The sequence below is a fragment of the Equus quagga genome, chromosome 2 (genome assembly GCF_021613505.1).
Source record: "Equus quagga isolate Etosha38 chromosome 2, UCLA_HA_Equagga_1.0, whole genome shotgun sequence".
Classification (NCBI taxonomy): domain Eukaryota; kingdom Metazoa; phylum Chordata; class Mammalia; order Perissodactyla; family Equidae; genus Equus; species Equus quagga.
The window spans coordinates 109,529,565-109,542,698 of record NC_060268.1 but is presented as its reverse complement, the minus strand read 5'-3'; the positions used below and the strand labels follow the sequence as shown (position 1 = coordinate 109,542,698).

At 36.9% G+C, this 13,134-nt stretch overlaps 1 protein-coding gene across 6 annotated transcripts in view; it reads left to right on the top strand.

Annotated features, from left to right (window-relative positions):
• ARID4B (AT-rich interaction domain 4B) overlaps positions 1-13,134 on the top strand; it is a 148,843-nt gene that overhangs the window by 122,306 nt on the left and 13,403 nt on the right. For all 6 annotated transcript variants that reach the window (XR_006887387.1, XM_046652159.1, XM_046652161.1 and 3 more), the window contains 2 exons: positions 2,174-2,372; positions 11,922-13,130. Coding sequence is in view for 5 of the 6 variants with exons in the window: in XM_046652159.1 (XP_046508115.1) it covers positions 2,174-2,372; positions 11,922-13,130 (1,408 nt within the window). In the remaining variant the exon portion in view is untranslated. The remainder of the gene's footprint in view (positions 1-2,173; positions 2,373-11,921; positions 13,131-13,134) is intronic.

Here is a 13,134-nt window from a genome sequence, read left to right as displayed (position 1 = left end):
GTGGCATGTGGCACGCTGCTTCAGCGTGGCTTAATGAGTGGTGCCATGTCCGTGCCCAGGATTCGAACTGGTGAAACCCTGGGCCGCCAAAGCAGAGCACGCGAACTTAACCACTTGGCCATGGGGCCAGCCCCAAAGTTTCAATTTTTGTATTCTAAGTGAGGAGCTATTTACTTTCCTGCTAAATGATACCCTAGTGGCCCCACATAGTGAAAACTTTCCCCTAAAGAGGTAATTCTTTTTTCAGTGTAAAATTAGGCCCCTGTTTTCAAAGTCTTGTTATGGCAACTTAGTAGCTACAGCTCAGGACTTCTTCACAAACCCCTTTTCATCTTCACTCCTGGTCTTTATTGGACAGTGTGGAAATCATGCTATATTTAACATTGTTTGTGGTTACCGAAAGAATTTTGTGCGTGTGGCACCAAAAAGCCAATTTCCTTACACAAAGCGAATTTTAGGAGGAGTATTTCTCAGGTAAAAAATAGGGTAGATGTGGGGGAAGCAATATTAGAATGTTACCTGGGGAGCTTTTTGTAAGTATTTGTTTAGTTCTCATTTCAGTTCTTGGCCCCTCCCAGGCATATTAAAATTGCTGGTTATATGGGAAGAAGCATGTGAATTTTGAAAAAGCTTCCTAGAAAATATTTGATATTGTACATTTCTCCCTCTCTCTATCTCATCTAACTCTGAGAACCACTGTTTTCAAGCCTGTCCTCTGACAGCCATTAAAAGCCATGTTTGAACTTTTGAGTGAGGTAGACTTATTTCTGCCTTCAGAATGCATGGTATCTTATGACCTCTGGTATAAAGTAATGAAGTGATGAAACGGCTGGCAATAGTAGAAAAATTGGAAAAGCACTAATCATTGATAGGTTGTGGTAGTATTCCTACACATAAGCCTTCTCAATGCATTCTGAGAATTAAGCCCAGATGCCCTAAGTCACACTTGAGTGGCTATCACAGTCACCTGGAGGACTTGAAACTCAGATTGTTGGGTGCCATCCCCAGGGTTTCTGATTTACTTGATCTGAGTCTGGTTCCAGGAGTTTTCATTTCTAACAAATTCCCAAAAGATGCTAATGTTGCTGGGCCAGGGTCCACACTTGGAGAACTGCTACCCTAAAACATCTATAAAATGTAAAGAATTAACTTTTCTATGTATCCAGAAGGATACTAGCTATGTACCATCTTTGGAAAAATTGTGAAACTATTCGCTCAAATTCTGTAGTCTGACTATATAACAGGACCTCAGAATTGTTTACTGCTGTGTCATGCTCTACATCATCACTTAGAGAGTTTGTATAAATTATTTTTCCTATAAATTATTTTAAAAACAAGTTTTAAAAATAGTTTCCAGGGGACCGGCCCAGTGGCCAAGTGGTTAAGTTCGCGCGCTCCACTTCGGCGGCCCAGGGTTTCGCCAGTTTGGATCCTGGGCATGGACATGGCACTGTTCATCAAGCCATGCTGAAGCGGCATCCCACATGCCACAACTGGAAAGACCCACAACTAAAAATACGCAACTATATACCGGGGGTCTTCGGGGAGAAAAAGTAAAAATAAAATCTTTAAAAAAAAAAAAAGTTTCTAGGAAATATATTAGTTAGCCTCTGCTCAACTATTTGTAAACAGAGAATTTGAGAAAATTTCTCATTTTTTCCTGAAACCTTAACTTATCAGTGAGATAGGAAGATTGGCCCAACTTCACTTTACAGCTCCCAGCTGTCAACTGAATAAAGATATTTGGAATTTTGTCATTCCCAACCAACATTTTGTATTGTGAATGTTACAGGTTGTAAAACTGTTAGGTTGAAATTGTTTCTCTTTTTTTAATGAATATTTAATTTAAGCCTATTGTGATTTAATTTTGAAGAATTTGTAACCAATTATTAGCAGTGTGGAGGTTTGCTAGTCTTAATCACCTATTTGATTGCTAATTTATTTCCACTATTAAAATATAAGTATTAGGCAAAAACTTTTTGCTCATCCTGCAGTATTTGTTAAATAACTGAAAAATCATCTCTGGGTGTTTTGAGGGACTTTTTATGTTCTTTTTATGTTATTTACTAGTATATTCTATAACTTTGAGTTAAAAATGAATATTACCATTGTTACTAATAAATGCCTCATGATAAATTATGGCTAACATGAGATAACTTTTTTCTTAACCTAGAATAAATTAGACAAAGAAAAAGACAAAGATGAAAAGTATTCTCCTAAGAACTGTAAACTTCGGCGGTTGTCAAAACCACCATTTCAGACAAATCCATCTCCTGAAATGGTGTCCAAACTGGATCTTACTGATGCCAAAAACTCTGATACAGCTCATATTAAATCCATAGAAATAACTTCTATCCTTAATGGACTTCAAGGTAAACATAACAAACACCTTATTGTATGCAAGTATTTGTTTTTAGTTTTTATAAATCAAATTCTATAAGGGTAATTCAGTGACATAATCAAATTATTGGCTCTATTATTACTTAAAATCAGCCATTGATTGAGGCTTAGAAATATTTCTGTTACTAGTAGATCTAAAGGCCACCGTTAAATTTTAGTTAAAATTTAATATTCACGCTATAATACTGTTACTATTTTTTTCAGGTACCATTTTTTCTGTCACCATGTAAAGCGTAGTTTGTGTTGTGCAATATCAGACTATAAAATTATACTGAATTTTTTGTAAAGAATACCAACCTCTGCTTGTCTTGATTACATCTGTTATGATCTCATTAATGATGGCATTATTATTCAATATTTAAGGTAGAATGAAGTGTAACTATCAAATAATAAAAATAATAAGGACTGGAGGGGGGAGATTTAGTTCATCTGACTGGCAGGGAAGGCAGGAATCTGATCTTCCAGATGAAGTAAAGTAATGTATCTCGGTAAAAATATTTTACATTTCTCATAACTTGAGAGTTTGGATTTTTATTGATTTTGAATGTAATGGAAATTGGTTTTTGTCTCTTATTTCAAATGGATATTTACATGAACTCATTCTGTAAACCAAATACTGTAAATATTCTAAAGTTCATTTTTCGTAATTTTCTAGTATATCAGACATACAGAACAGTATGTGGAAAATATTTATATATAATTTAATGAATAAGAATAATATGAATATTGTTATGTCTACCACAATGATAAACAGATAATACTTAAGAGATTAGTGGGTTCAGTTCCAGACCACCACAATAAGGCAAATATTGCAATAAAACAAGATGTGAAGTTTTTGGTTTCTCAGTGCATATAAAAGTTATATTTACACTATACTGTACTCTCTTAAGTGTGCAATAGCATTATGTCTACAAAAAAGTACATACCTTAATTAAAAAATATTTTATTGCTAAAAAATGCTAACCACCATTTGCACCTTCAGCAAGTTATCTTTCTGCGGGTGGAGGGTCTTGTCTCGATGTTGATGGCTGCTGACTGATCAGGATGGTGGTTGCTAAAGTTGGGGTGGCTGTGGCAGTTTGTTAAAATAAGACAACAATGAAGTTTGCCACATTGATTGATTCTTCCTTTCATGAAAATTTCTCTGTAGCATGTGACGCTGTTTGATATCATTTTACGCCCAGTAGAACTTCTTTCAAACTTGTATTCAGTGCTCTCAAACTCTGCCACTCCTTTATCAATTAAGTTTATGTAATACTCCAAATGTTTTGTTGTCATTTCAACAATCTTAACACCATTTTCACTAGAGTAGATTCCATCTCCAGAAACCACTTTCTTTGCTCATCCATAAGAAGCAACTCCTCACCTGTTAAAGTTTTATCATGAGATGGCAGCAATTCAGTCATGTCGTCAGGCTCTACTTCTAATTCTAGTTCTCTTGCTATTTCCACCACTTCTGCAGTTACTTCCTCTGTTGAAGTCTTGAACCCCTCAAAGTCATCCATGAGGTTTAGTATCAACTTCTTCCAAACTCCTGTTGATGTTGATATTTTGACCTCTTCCCATGAATCCTAAGTTTCTTAATGGTATGTAGAATGGTGAATCCTCTGCAGAAGATTTTCAGTGTACTTTGCCCAGATCCATCAGAGGAATCACTATCCATGGCAGCTATAGCTTTACAAAATGTATTTCTTAAATAAGACTTGAAAGTTGAAATTACTCCTTGATCCATGGGCTGCAGAATGGATGTTGTGTTAGCAGACATAAAAACGACATGTATCTCATTGTATGTCCCCATTAGAGTTCTTGGGTATCCAGGTGCATTGTCAATGAGCAGTAATATTTTGAAAGGAATCTTTTTTTCTGAGCAGTAGGTCTCAACACTGGGTTTAAAATATTCAGTAAACAATGTTGTAAACAGATGTGCTGTCAGCCGGGCTTTGCTATTCCATTTGTAGAGCACAGGCAGAGTAGATTCAGCATAATTTTTAAGAACCCTAGGATTTTTGGAATGGTAAACGAGCATTGGCTTCAACTTAAAGTCACCAGCTTCATTAGCCCCTAACAAGACAGTCAGCCTGTCCATTTGAGTTTTGAAGTCAGGCATTGACTTTTCCTCTCCAGCTGTGAAAGTCCTAGATGGCGTCTTCTTCCAGAGGAAGGTGGTTTTGTCTGCATTGAAGATCTGTTGTTTACTGCAGCCATCTTCATTAATTATCTTAGCTAGATGTTCTGGGTAACTTGCTGCAGCTTCTACATCAGCACTTGCTGCTTCCCCTTGCACTTTTATGTTGTGGAGACGACTTCTTTCCCTAAACCTCATTAACCAACCTCTGCTAGCTTCATACTTTTCTTCTGCAGCTTCCTCACCTCTCTCAGCCTTCATAGAATTGAAGAGAGTTAGGGCCTTGCTCTGGATTAGGTTTCAATGTCAGGGAACGTTGTGGCTAGTTTGATCTTCTATCCAGACCACTAAAACTTTCGCTGTATCAGCAATAAGGCTGTTTGACTTTCTTATCATTCGTGTGTTCACTGGAGTAGCACTTTTAATTTCCTTCAAGAACTTTTCCTTTCCATTCACAACTTGGCTAACTGTTTGATGCAAGAAGCCTAGCTTTTGTCCTCTCTTGGCTTTTGGCATGCCTTCCTCACTAAGCTTTAGCTTTTGATTTAAAGTGAGAGACATGAAACTCTTCCTTTCACTTGACAACTTAGAGGCCATTGTAGGGTTATTAATTGGTCAAATTTCAATATTGTTGTGTCTCTGGGAATGGAAATGTCTCAGGAGAGGGAGAGAGATGAGGGGAATGGCCAGTCGGTGGAGTAGTTAGAACACACACATTTATTAAGTTTGCCACACGGTTTATGGCACCCCAAAACAATTACAATAGTAATGGCAAACATCTCTGGTCACAGAGCACCGTAACAAATAGAATCATAATAAAAAGTTTGAAATATTGCGAGGATTACCAGAATGTGACACAGAAACACTGAGTGAGCAGATGTTGTTGGAAGAATGGTACCAATAGACTTGCACGATGAAGGGTTGCCACAAACCTTCAATTTGTAAGAAAACACAGTATCTGCAAAGTGCAGTCAAATGAAGTGCAATAAAAGGAGGTATGCCTGTACTTAAAAGGATTCTGTATGTCTCCCTCAGAGGTAATTTATATCCTGACTTTAATGTAATCATTCCTTTACTTTTCTTTAGAATTGTATTACACCTATATATATTCCTATATATTTTTCTATATAATATATATATATGTTTAGTTTTTAAAAATCTGAGTGGTAAGTGAAAGCCTAGCTATGTAAGAAAAGGTGATATTTCCGCTTAGTTGAAGGCTTCCTGAGAATGTTATCTGAATAGAGTCTCTAGGTCATATTCTGATTTCATATTCAGCTTCTTTTAGAGTTTGCAAAGCCTCTCTAAGTGAATTCAGTGAGAGAGGTCATAAAGGAGTAGTGGGAAACGTCACGGCTCACCATACAAGAATATCTCACGTAGTCATAGTATATAACCAGAGGGGATATCCTCAATGGGAGTAGTGATAACAGAGGTATTTTCTGATTCTAGGCTTACCAAGTATACCTCTAGCTTTACAGGTGTAGGTTGAAATAAAATGTTTGTGTTGGTTAAAATGATGTCGTCAGCTTATCTGGGTAATGGCACAGAAGACATTGAGGGGAGAGCTGGAATTTCATCACCACATGGTTAAAACAAGCTAACTATGGATAAAGAATCTAGTTGAGTTCAAAGACTGTATGGTGGCAGCAAGCATGTTGGTGATGACTTTCTTTGGAAATAACACTGCACTGTGTGGACCGGTTTCCTTCTATATCTGGTGTACAGCTCTCTTCCTGGGGAGATCCCATTCTAGGGATCTCTCTTCAAAGTAGTCCTTGGAATTCCTTCTTTTTTGATATCTCATGACTCTTTTTACCCTCTGGTATACCCTCCTTGTGGTAGAGCACATTCTCTAGTTAACTTTTTAAGAACAAGTGAATGAGGGAGAGTAAATTTTTAGACTGTACGCATCTGAAAATATCTTTATTCAGTTCATGGTTTTGCTGTGTTGGAAGATTTTCCTTCATTATTTTATTGGTGTTGCTAAATTTTTTTTTTGCTTCCAGTGTTGTTTCTGTGAAGTCCAGAGCTCTTCCAATTCCTGATTCTTTGTATATGACTTGTTTTATTGCTTGTTTTTTGCTTTTCCCTCTCTCTGGAGTCTTGAATCTTTGTTTCTAATATCATAAAATTTCACAGCAATTATGCCTTTTGTGGATGTATTTTCATCCAATGTGGTGTGTACTTGCTAGACTCTTTCATTCTAGAAACTTATCTTTCTGTTCCAATGGACGATTTTCTTGAATTGTTTTGTTGATTATTTTCTCCTCTGCGTTTTACTCTTCTCTTTTTTGACCTGTCATTACATCACTGTTGTACCTTTTGCAGTATACTCCAATATGCTTATCTTTGGGGGAGGGCTTATTATTTGTTCTTTTATCTTTTTCCTCTAATTTTATAGAAATTTCCCCAGCTTTATCTTCTTTTTTTTTTTTTTTTTTTTAAAGATTTTATTTTTTTCCTTTTTCTCCCCAAAGCCCCCAGTACATAGTTGTATATTCTTCGTTGTGGGTCCATCTAGTTGTGGCATGTGGGACGCCGCCCCAGCGTGGCCTGATGAGCAGTGCCATGTCCGCGCCCAGGATTCGAACCAACGAAACACTGGGCCGCCTGCAGCAGAGCACGCGAACTTAACCACTCGGCCACGGGGCCAGCCCCTCCCCAGCTTTATCTTCTAATCCTTTTTTTGACTATTTAATTTACTGCTATAATGCTTATTGACAGTTGTAATGTTCTTAATTTTCAAGAGCTCTTTATTTTCTGCAGACTTTTATATCATTCTGTTCTTGTATAATGGGTGCATTATCTTACCTTTCTAATTTTCATCTTTCTTTCAAAAGTGATTGTAAATTTTGTTGTGTTTCTTTTTTTGCATGGTTAGTTACCTCCAGTTTGCTTTTTCCTGCTTTATGGTTTTGATCTCTTCCCTATGAAGGACTTTTTTCTTGGCTGTCTTCTCATAACTGTGAGAGGAGGACTGAAAACCAATTTGGAATCTTGAGCATGTGGTTGGAACTTGTCAACTTTGAGCTTCACTGTAGAGTAATGGGTGGGCCATTTCTTGGGGAGTCCCATTGTTAGGTCTTTAGGTCTTTTTCTTAGACTGGTTGCATTCCAGAGAGAAGAGTCTTCCAGTCTTTTGACTGGAGGGTAAAAGAATGGCTTCCAGTGTTCTAGGATCTAGTTGAGGAACGGAGAAGAGGGAAGGGGAGATTCTTAGCATTTTTAGAATGCATATGTTCACTGATCCTCCTAATTTCAGCATCACACCTGTACCTGTGCCTTCAGCAGTTTTAACGTTGCTTGGGCCAGAAAGTGTCATACCATCTTCGGGGAATAAACCTCCAGATGGGCAGTTAGCCAGTAATCTTGAGTAGGGGTCAAGACCTAGGAATCTAAGTGCTTTTCAGATAGTGTTCACCTAAGGCTCTTTATATTAGGCTCCCTCCTCCACATTACCATTTTCACAGGTACTTGGTACAGCCAGTTATTGTTGAGGAGTTTGTGGTAAACTGGGTTGGCTCTCAGCTCTCTTCACTGCTGGATTGAGGAAACGTTTCGTTTGGCTTTCTTGAATCTGTTTCACTCATCCATCTACTTTCTGGCTTGCATATTGTGTTGCTCTTGTCTTCTGTTTTTCCCCATTTTTGTCATTGTATATTATTTCAGAAATTGTGTTAATGTACCACATGTACAGTATATATGTATGTGTGTAAATATAACTATTAATATGTATCCTAAAACAACATGTATATTTTATATATACAGGTACACACGTGATATTTTTATAAATGGGATCATTAATACATTACAAACATGTTTTTGTACAAAAAGTACAAGCCTTACTTTTTTGGGGGGAGCTAATCATAGTCTAACTTATAAATCTTTCCATATCAGCACATCCATACTACTGCATAGGTGTATCATAATTTATTTAATTAGTTCATGATAAAAAGACATTTAGGTTATTTCCATGATTTTTCCTATTGCAAACATTTCAACAGTGAGCATCACATTGGCACATTTTTAATATTTCAGATATTTTCTTCCGCATGTTTTCTCTTTTCCTTGGTAAAATTTTGTTTTAGTTTTGGCCATAGATTAAATTCAAGGTACTTCAGATATTTCCAGTTAGAAAATGTATGTTGCTTTGACTGCATATGTGTATGTATATACAATTATAAAGAAAAATTGATCCCACCTGTAAGTGTAGAACACAGATAGCCAGGAGTTTATCTCCTTGGCCTGAGCTGGGCTGGGAACGGAACAAGAGGATGATGGGTGATGGTTGGAATTCTGTGGAGAAATGGAATGGCTCCAGACAGTCTTCCACATTCTGGCACTAGAGATTCCCTCAAGTAAACTAGATCCCTAATGAGTCATCTAATGGAAAGCTTATCCAGTAATAACCCCTATCAACACAGTGGTGCCAGTCGGGTTTTAGTAGGTCCTCCTTAAATGTGAATAATCAAGGAAAGCACCAATGTAAAAGACGGAAGCTAAAACAAACAGAAGAAATGACCCTTGAAGAGAGGGATAATAAAGGTAATAAAAATTAACATATATCTCTCTGATTATTAATAATCTCAGAGAACCTGTAAGCATCTGGACACGAAGAACAGAATTCAGTGAAAAAGGAACAAAGAAAAAACTTGGAATTAAAAATTGAAATTAAAATTCAATAGAGCACTTAGAATTTAAAGTTGAGGAAATCTTCCAGAAAGTCTAAGAAATTTTAGAGATGGAATTTTAGAGAAAAGATAAGTGATATAGAGTATCAATCCAGGAACAGTGAGTACAGAGGGCAAAAAAATTAGCAAGTAACAACATGCACGCATAAACCACTGTTGTTTGAATATACTTGTGATTTATATCTCTCTTTCTGGTGTTTTGCTTTGTTTTGTTTTTTGCTGAGGAAGATTCACCTTGAGCTAACATCTGTGTCAGTCTTCCTCTATTTTTTAGTATGTGGGCTGCCAGCACAGAATGGCCGCTAACACAGCAGTGTAGGTCTGCGCCCAGGAACTGGACCCAGGCCCCCAAAGACAGAGTGCACTAAAGTTAACCCCTAGGCCGCTGGGGTGGCCCTTTTGCGTTTTATGATGGGGAGGTAAACACTAGCATTGTCGATAGAATCTCATCATACATCATGAGGAATCAAGAAGCCGTGGAAACAACATGTCTGGTTATATGTAACTATAAAAGACAATTGGATTTTAAAAAATTAAACAACTAAAAAAACCCAGCTAGGAGTTTTCTTGTGAACTGTCTTACAACTATATTGTTGATTTGCACTTCATTCCTTAGTGAGTGTTTTATATAGCCCTCTCTCTTGCTCTCTCACTCTTATATCTATCTCACTGGGGTCAGATAAGCCTTAGTGGGGGGAGAAAAGAAATTAGCAGGTAACTATAAGGAAATATTTTCAAAACTGACAGACATGAACTTTAAATTGAAAGAGTCCATCAAGTACCTCATAAATTAATGAAGAGCCATGCCATAGTACATTATTATGAATTTATAAAATACCAGGAATAAAAAATCATCACAGAGGAATGAGAAGACAAATAAAAGTAGTGTTTTCAACACTGTAAGTAAAGGAGCAATACCTTCAAAATTTTGAAAGAAAATAATTTTCAACTTAGAATTCTGTATTTGGTTAAACTAACTATCAAACAATGAAGTTTGAGGGTAAGGATATATTCAGACTTGTAAGGACAAAGAGTATTTACCTCCCATATACCCTTTTTAGGAAACTATTAGATGATGTACTCCAACACAGTATGGGAATAAACCATGAAAGAGGAAGCTGTGAGATTCATTTGACAGTGGGTCTAGGTCAAGAGAAAGCAGTGACGGGGATTCCTAGGATGATAGCTGTTAGAGCAGACACAGAGAGCAGCCTGCTAGATGGAGCAGAAAATAGGTCTTTAGAGTAGACAGATTTGGTGAATAAGGGAATTGGATAGAATACTTGACTTAATGGAACAATTGAAATAAATGTGAAAGACATAAAAAAGGAAGACATAGCATGTGTAGAAAAGGACCTATGGAAACTCTTGGAAAAATAAAGGCAATACAAGAAAGGAGATATCAAGTATATTATTTATATCTGCAATGAACCACATTTACATATGTTATAAATACTATATTTAATTAACTAAAAAAGAACTCTATATAGAAAGTATGGCAGAAGGGAGATGGGGGTATTAAAACAGAAACTTCTCATTGCTTATAGTAAGCTAAACTTCAAAATCAACAAATAGTATATTATTAAGAGAGTTTGGTAGGAACTGTAAGAAAAAATAGTTATAAGACTTTAGATGCTGAGGAGAGAAGAAAAAGAGGAGCTGTTGGTGTTTATTATGAGTCTAAATTTGTTTTAACCATGTATATGTATTGCCTTGATAATTTAAAAAACTCAGTTTACGCAGTAGCACATTGGAAAGATTAAATGTTTTTAACCATCTTAATTGTATCAATTATTTTTTACTTTGTTTAACTTAGCTAAAGAACCTACATGGGTTTCTCAAGAGTTCTTGTAGTTAAGATTCTAAATTCTGGGGTCAGATGCCTTAGATTTAGATTTCATCTTGACTTTTTCTAGCTCTTTGGTTTAACTAACCTTTCTAAATCCCAGTCTCCTAAACTATAAAATGGAGCTAATAACAACACATACTCCTAGGGTTATTGTGGGATTAAATGAGATGATCAGTGTGAGGCACGTCAAAGTACCTGGCAGGTAGCAATTTCTCAATTACATATTATGTTAAAATTATTATATGTATCATATATTTAACATACATATATTTTATTTTTTATACTTAATTGACTTCATTTACTAAATGAACATTTAAGAAATTCTATAAATATTTTTATATAAGGTATCAGTTACTTAATTGTATTGTTCTTTAAAGCATCTATTGTGGAAATCCATTGTTCACAAAATCTTTGAATAATTATTACTACATTGAAAATGAAGGCTATGCTTATATGAGAATACAGACCTTGGAGTTAGAACAACCTGGGACTGCATCCTGACTGCACTATTTTCTGCTCGTAACCTAGGAGAGGTTTCTTTTTCATAATCAGCTTTATTGAGGTATAATTTACAGACAAAATTCACAACGTTTATGTTTACAGTTAGATGAGTTTTCGCAAAAGTATACAGTAGTGTAACTACCACTACAGTCATGATATAGAACATTTCCAACATTGGGTGAGTGGCTTAACTTTCTGAAGCTCAGTTTCCTCACTTGTAAGATGGGGCTAAAACCTAACAACTCGAAGTGGCTATTAACGTAGCAGCTAATGTATAAAGTGCCTGGCGTAGAGAAGATGTTGCTACTGTTCTTACCCTATTCATCGTTTTTTCTTCTTTCTTCTTTTCTAGCTTCTGAAAGTTCTGAAGATAGTGAGCAGGAGGATGAGACAAGTGCTCAAGACATAGATAATGGTGGCAAAGAAGAATCTAAGGTCGATCATTTGACCCACACCAGAAATGATCTTATTTCAAAAGAGGAACAGAACAGTTCATCTTTGCTAGAGGAAAATAAAGTCCATGCTGATTTGGTAATATCTAAACCAGTGTCGAAATCTCCAGAAAGAATAAGAAAAGATATAGAAGGATTATCTGAAGATACTGATTATGAGGAAGATGAAGTCACAAAAAAGAGAAAGGATATCAAGAAGGATACCACAGATAAATCTTCAAAGCCACAAGTAAAACGTGGTAAAAGAAGATATTGCAATACAGAGGAGTGTTTAAAAACCGGATCACCTGGCAAAAAGGAAGAGAAGGCCAAGAACAAAGAATCACTTTGCATAGAAAACAGTAGCAACAGCTCTTCAGATGAAGATGAAGAAGAAAAATCAAAAGCAAAGATGACACCAACTAAGAAATACAACGGTTTGGAGGAAAAAAGAAAATCTCTACGGACAACCGGTTTCTATTCAGGATTTTCAGAAGTGGCAGAAAAAAGGATAAAACTTTTAAATAACTCTGATGAAAGACTTCAGAACAGCAGAGCTAAAGATCGAAAAGATGTCTGGTCAAGTATTCAGGGACAGTGGCCTAAAAAAACACTGAAGGAGCTTTTTTCAGACTCTGATACTGAGGCTGCAGCTTCCCCACCCCATCCTGCCCCAGAGGAGGGGCCAGCAGAGGCATCACTGCAGACTGTGGCCGAGGAGGAGAGCTGCTCACCCAGTGCTGAGCTAGAGACACCGCTGCTGGCCACTGCTGATAGTAAGCCTACTGATGAAAAACCAGTGGAAGTCAGTGACAAAAAAGCAGAATTTCCAAGTAGTGGCAGTAATTCAGTGCTAAATACCCCTCCTACTACACCTGAATCGCCTTCCTCAGTCACTGTAACGGAAGCTAGTCGGCAGCAGTCTTCTGTAACAGTATCAGAAACACTGGCTCCAAACCAAGAAGAGGTCCGAAGTATCAAGAGTGAAACTGATAGCACAATTGAGGTAGATAGCGTTGCAGGGGAGCTCCAAGACCTGCAGTCTGAAGGGAACAGCTCGCCAGCAGGCTTTGATGCGAGTGTGAGCTCCAGCAGTAGTAATCAACCAGAACCAGAACATCCTGAAAAAGGTGA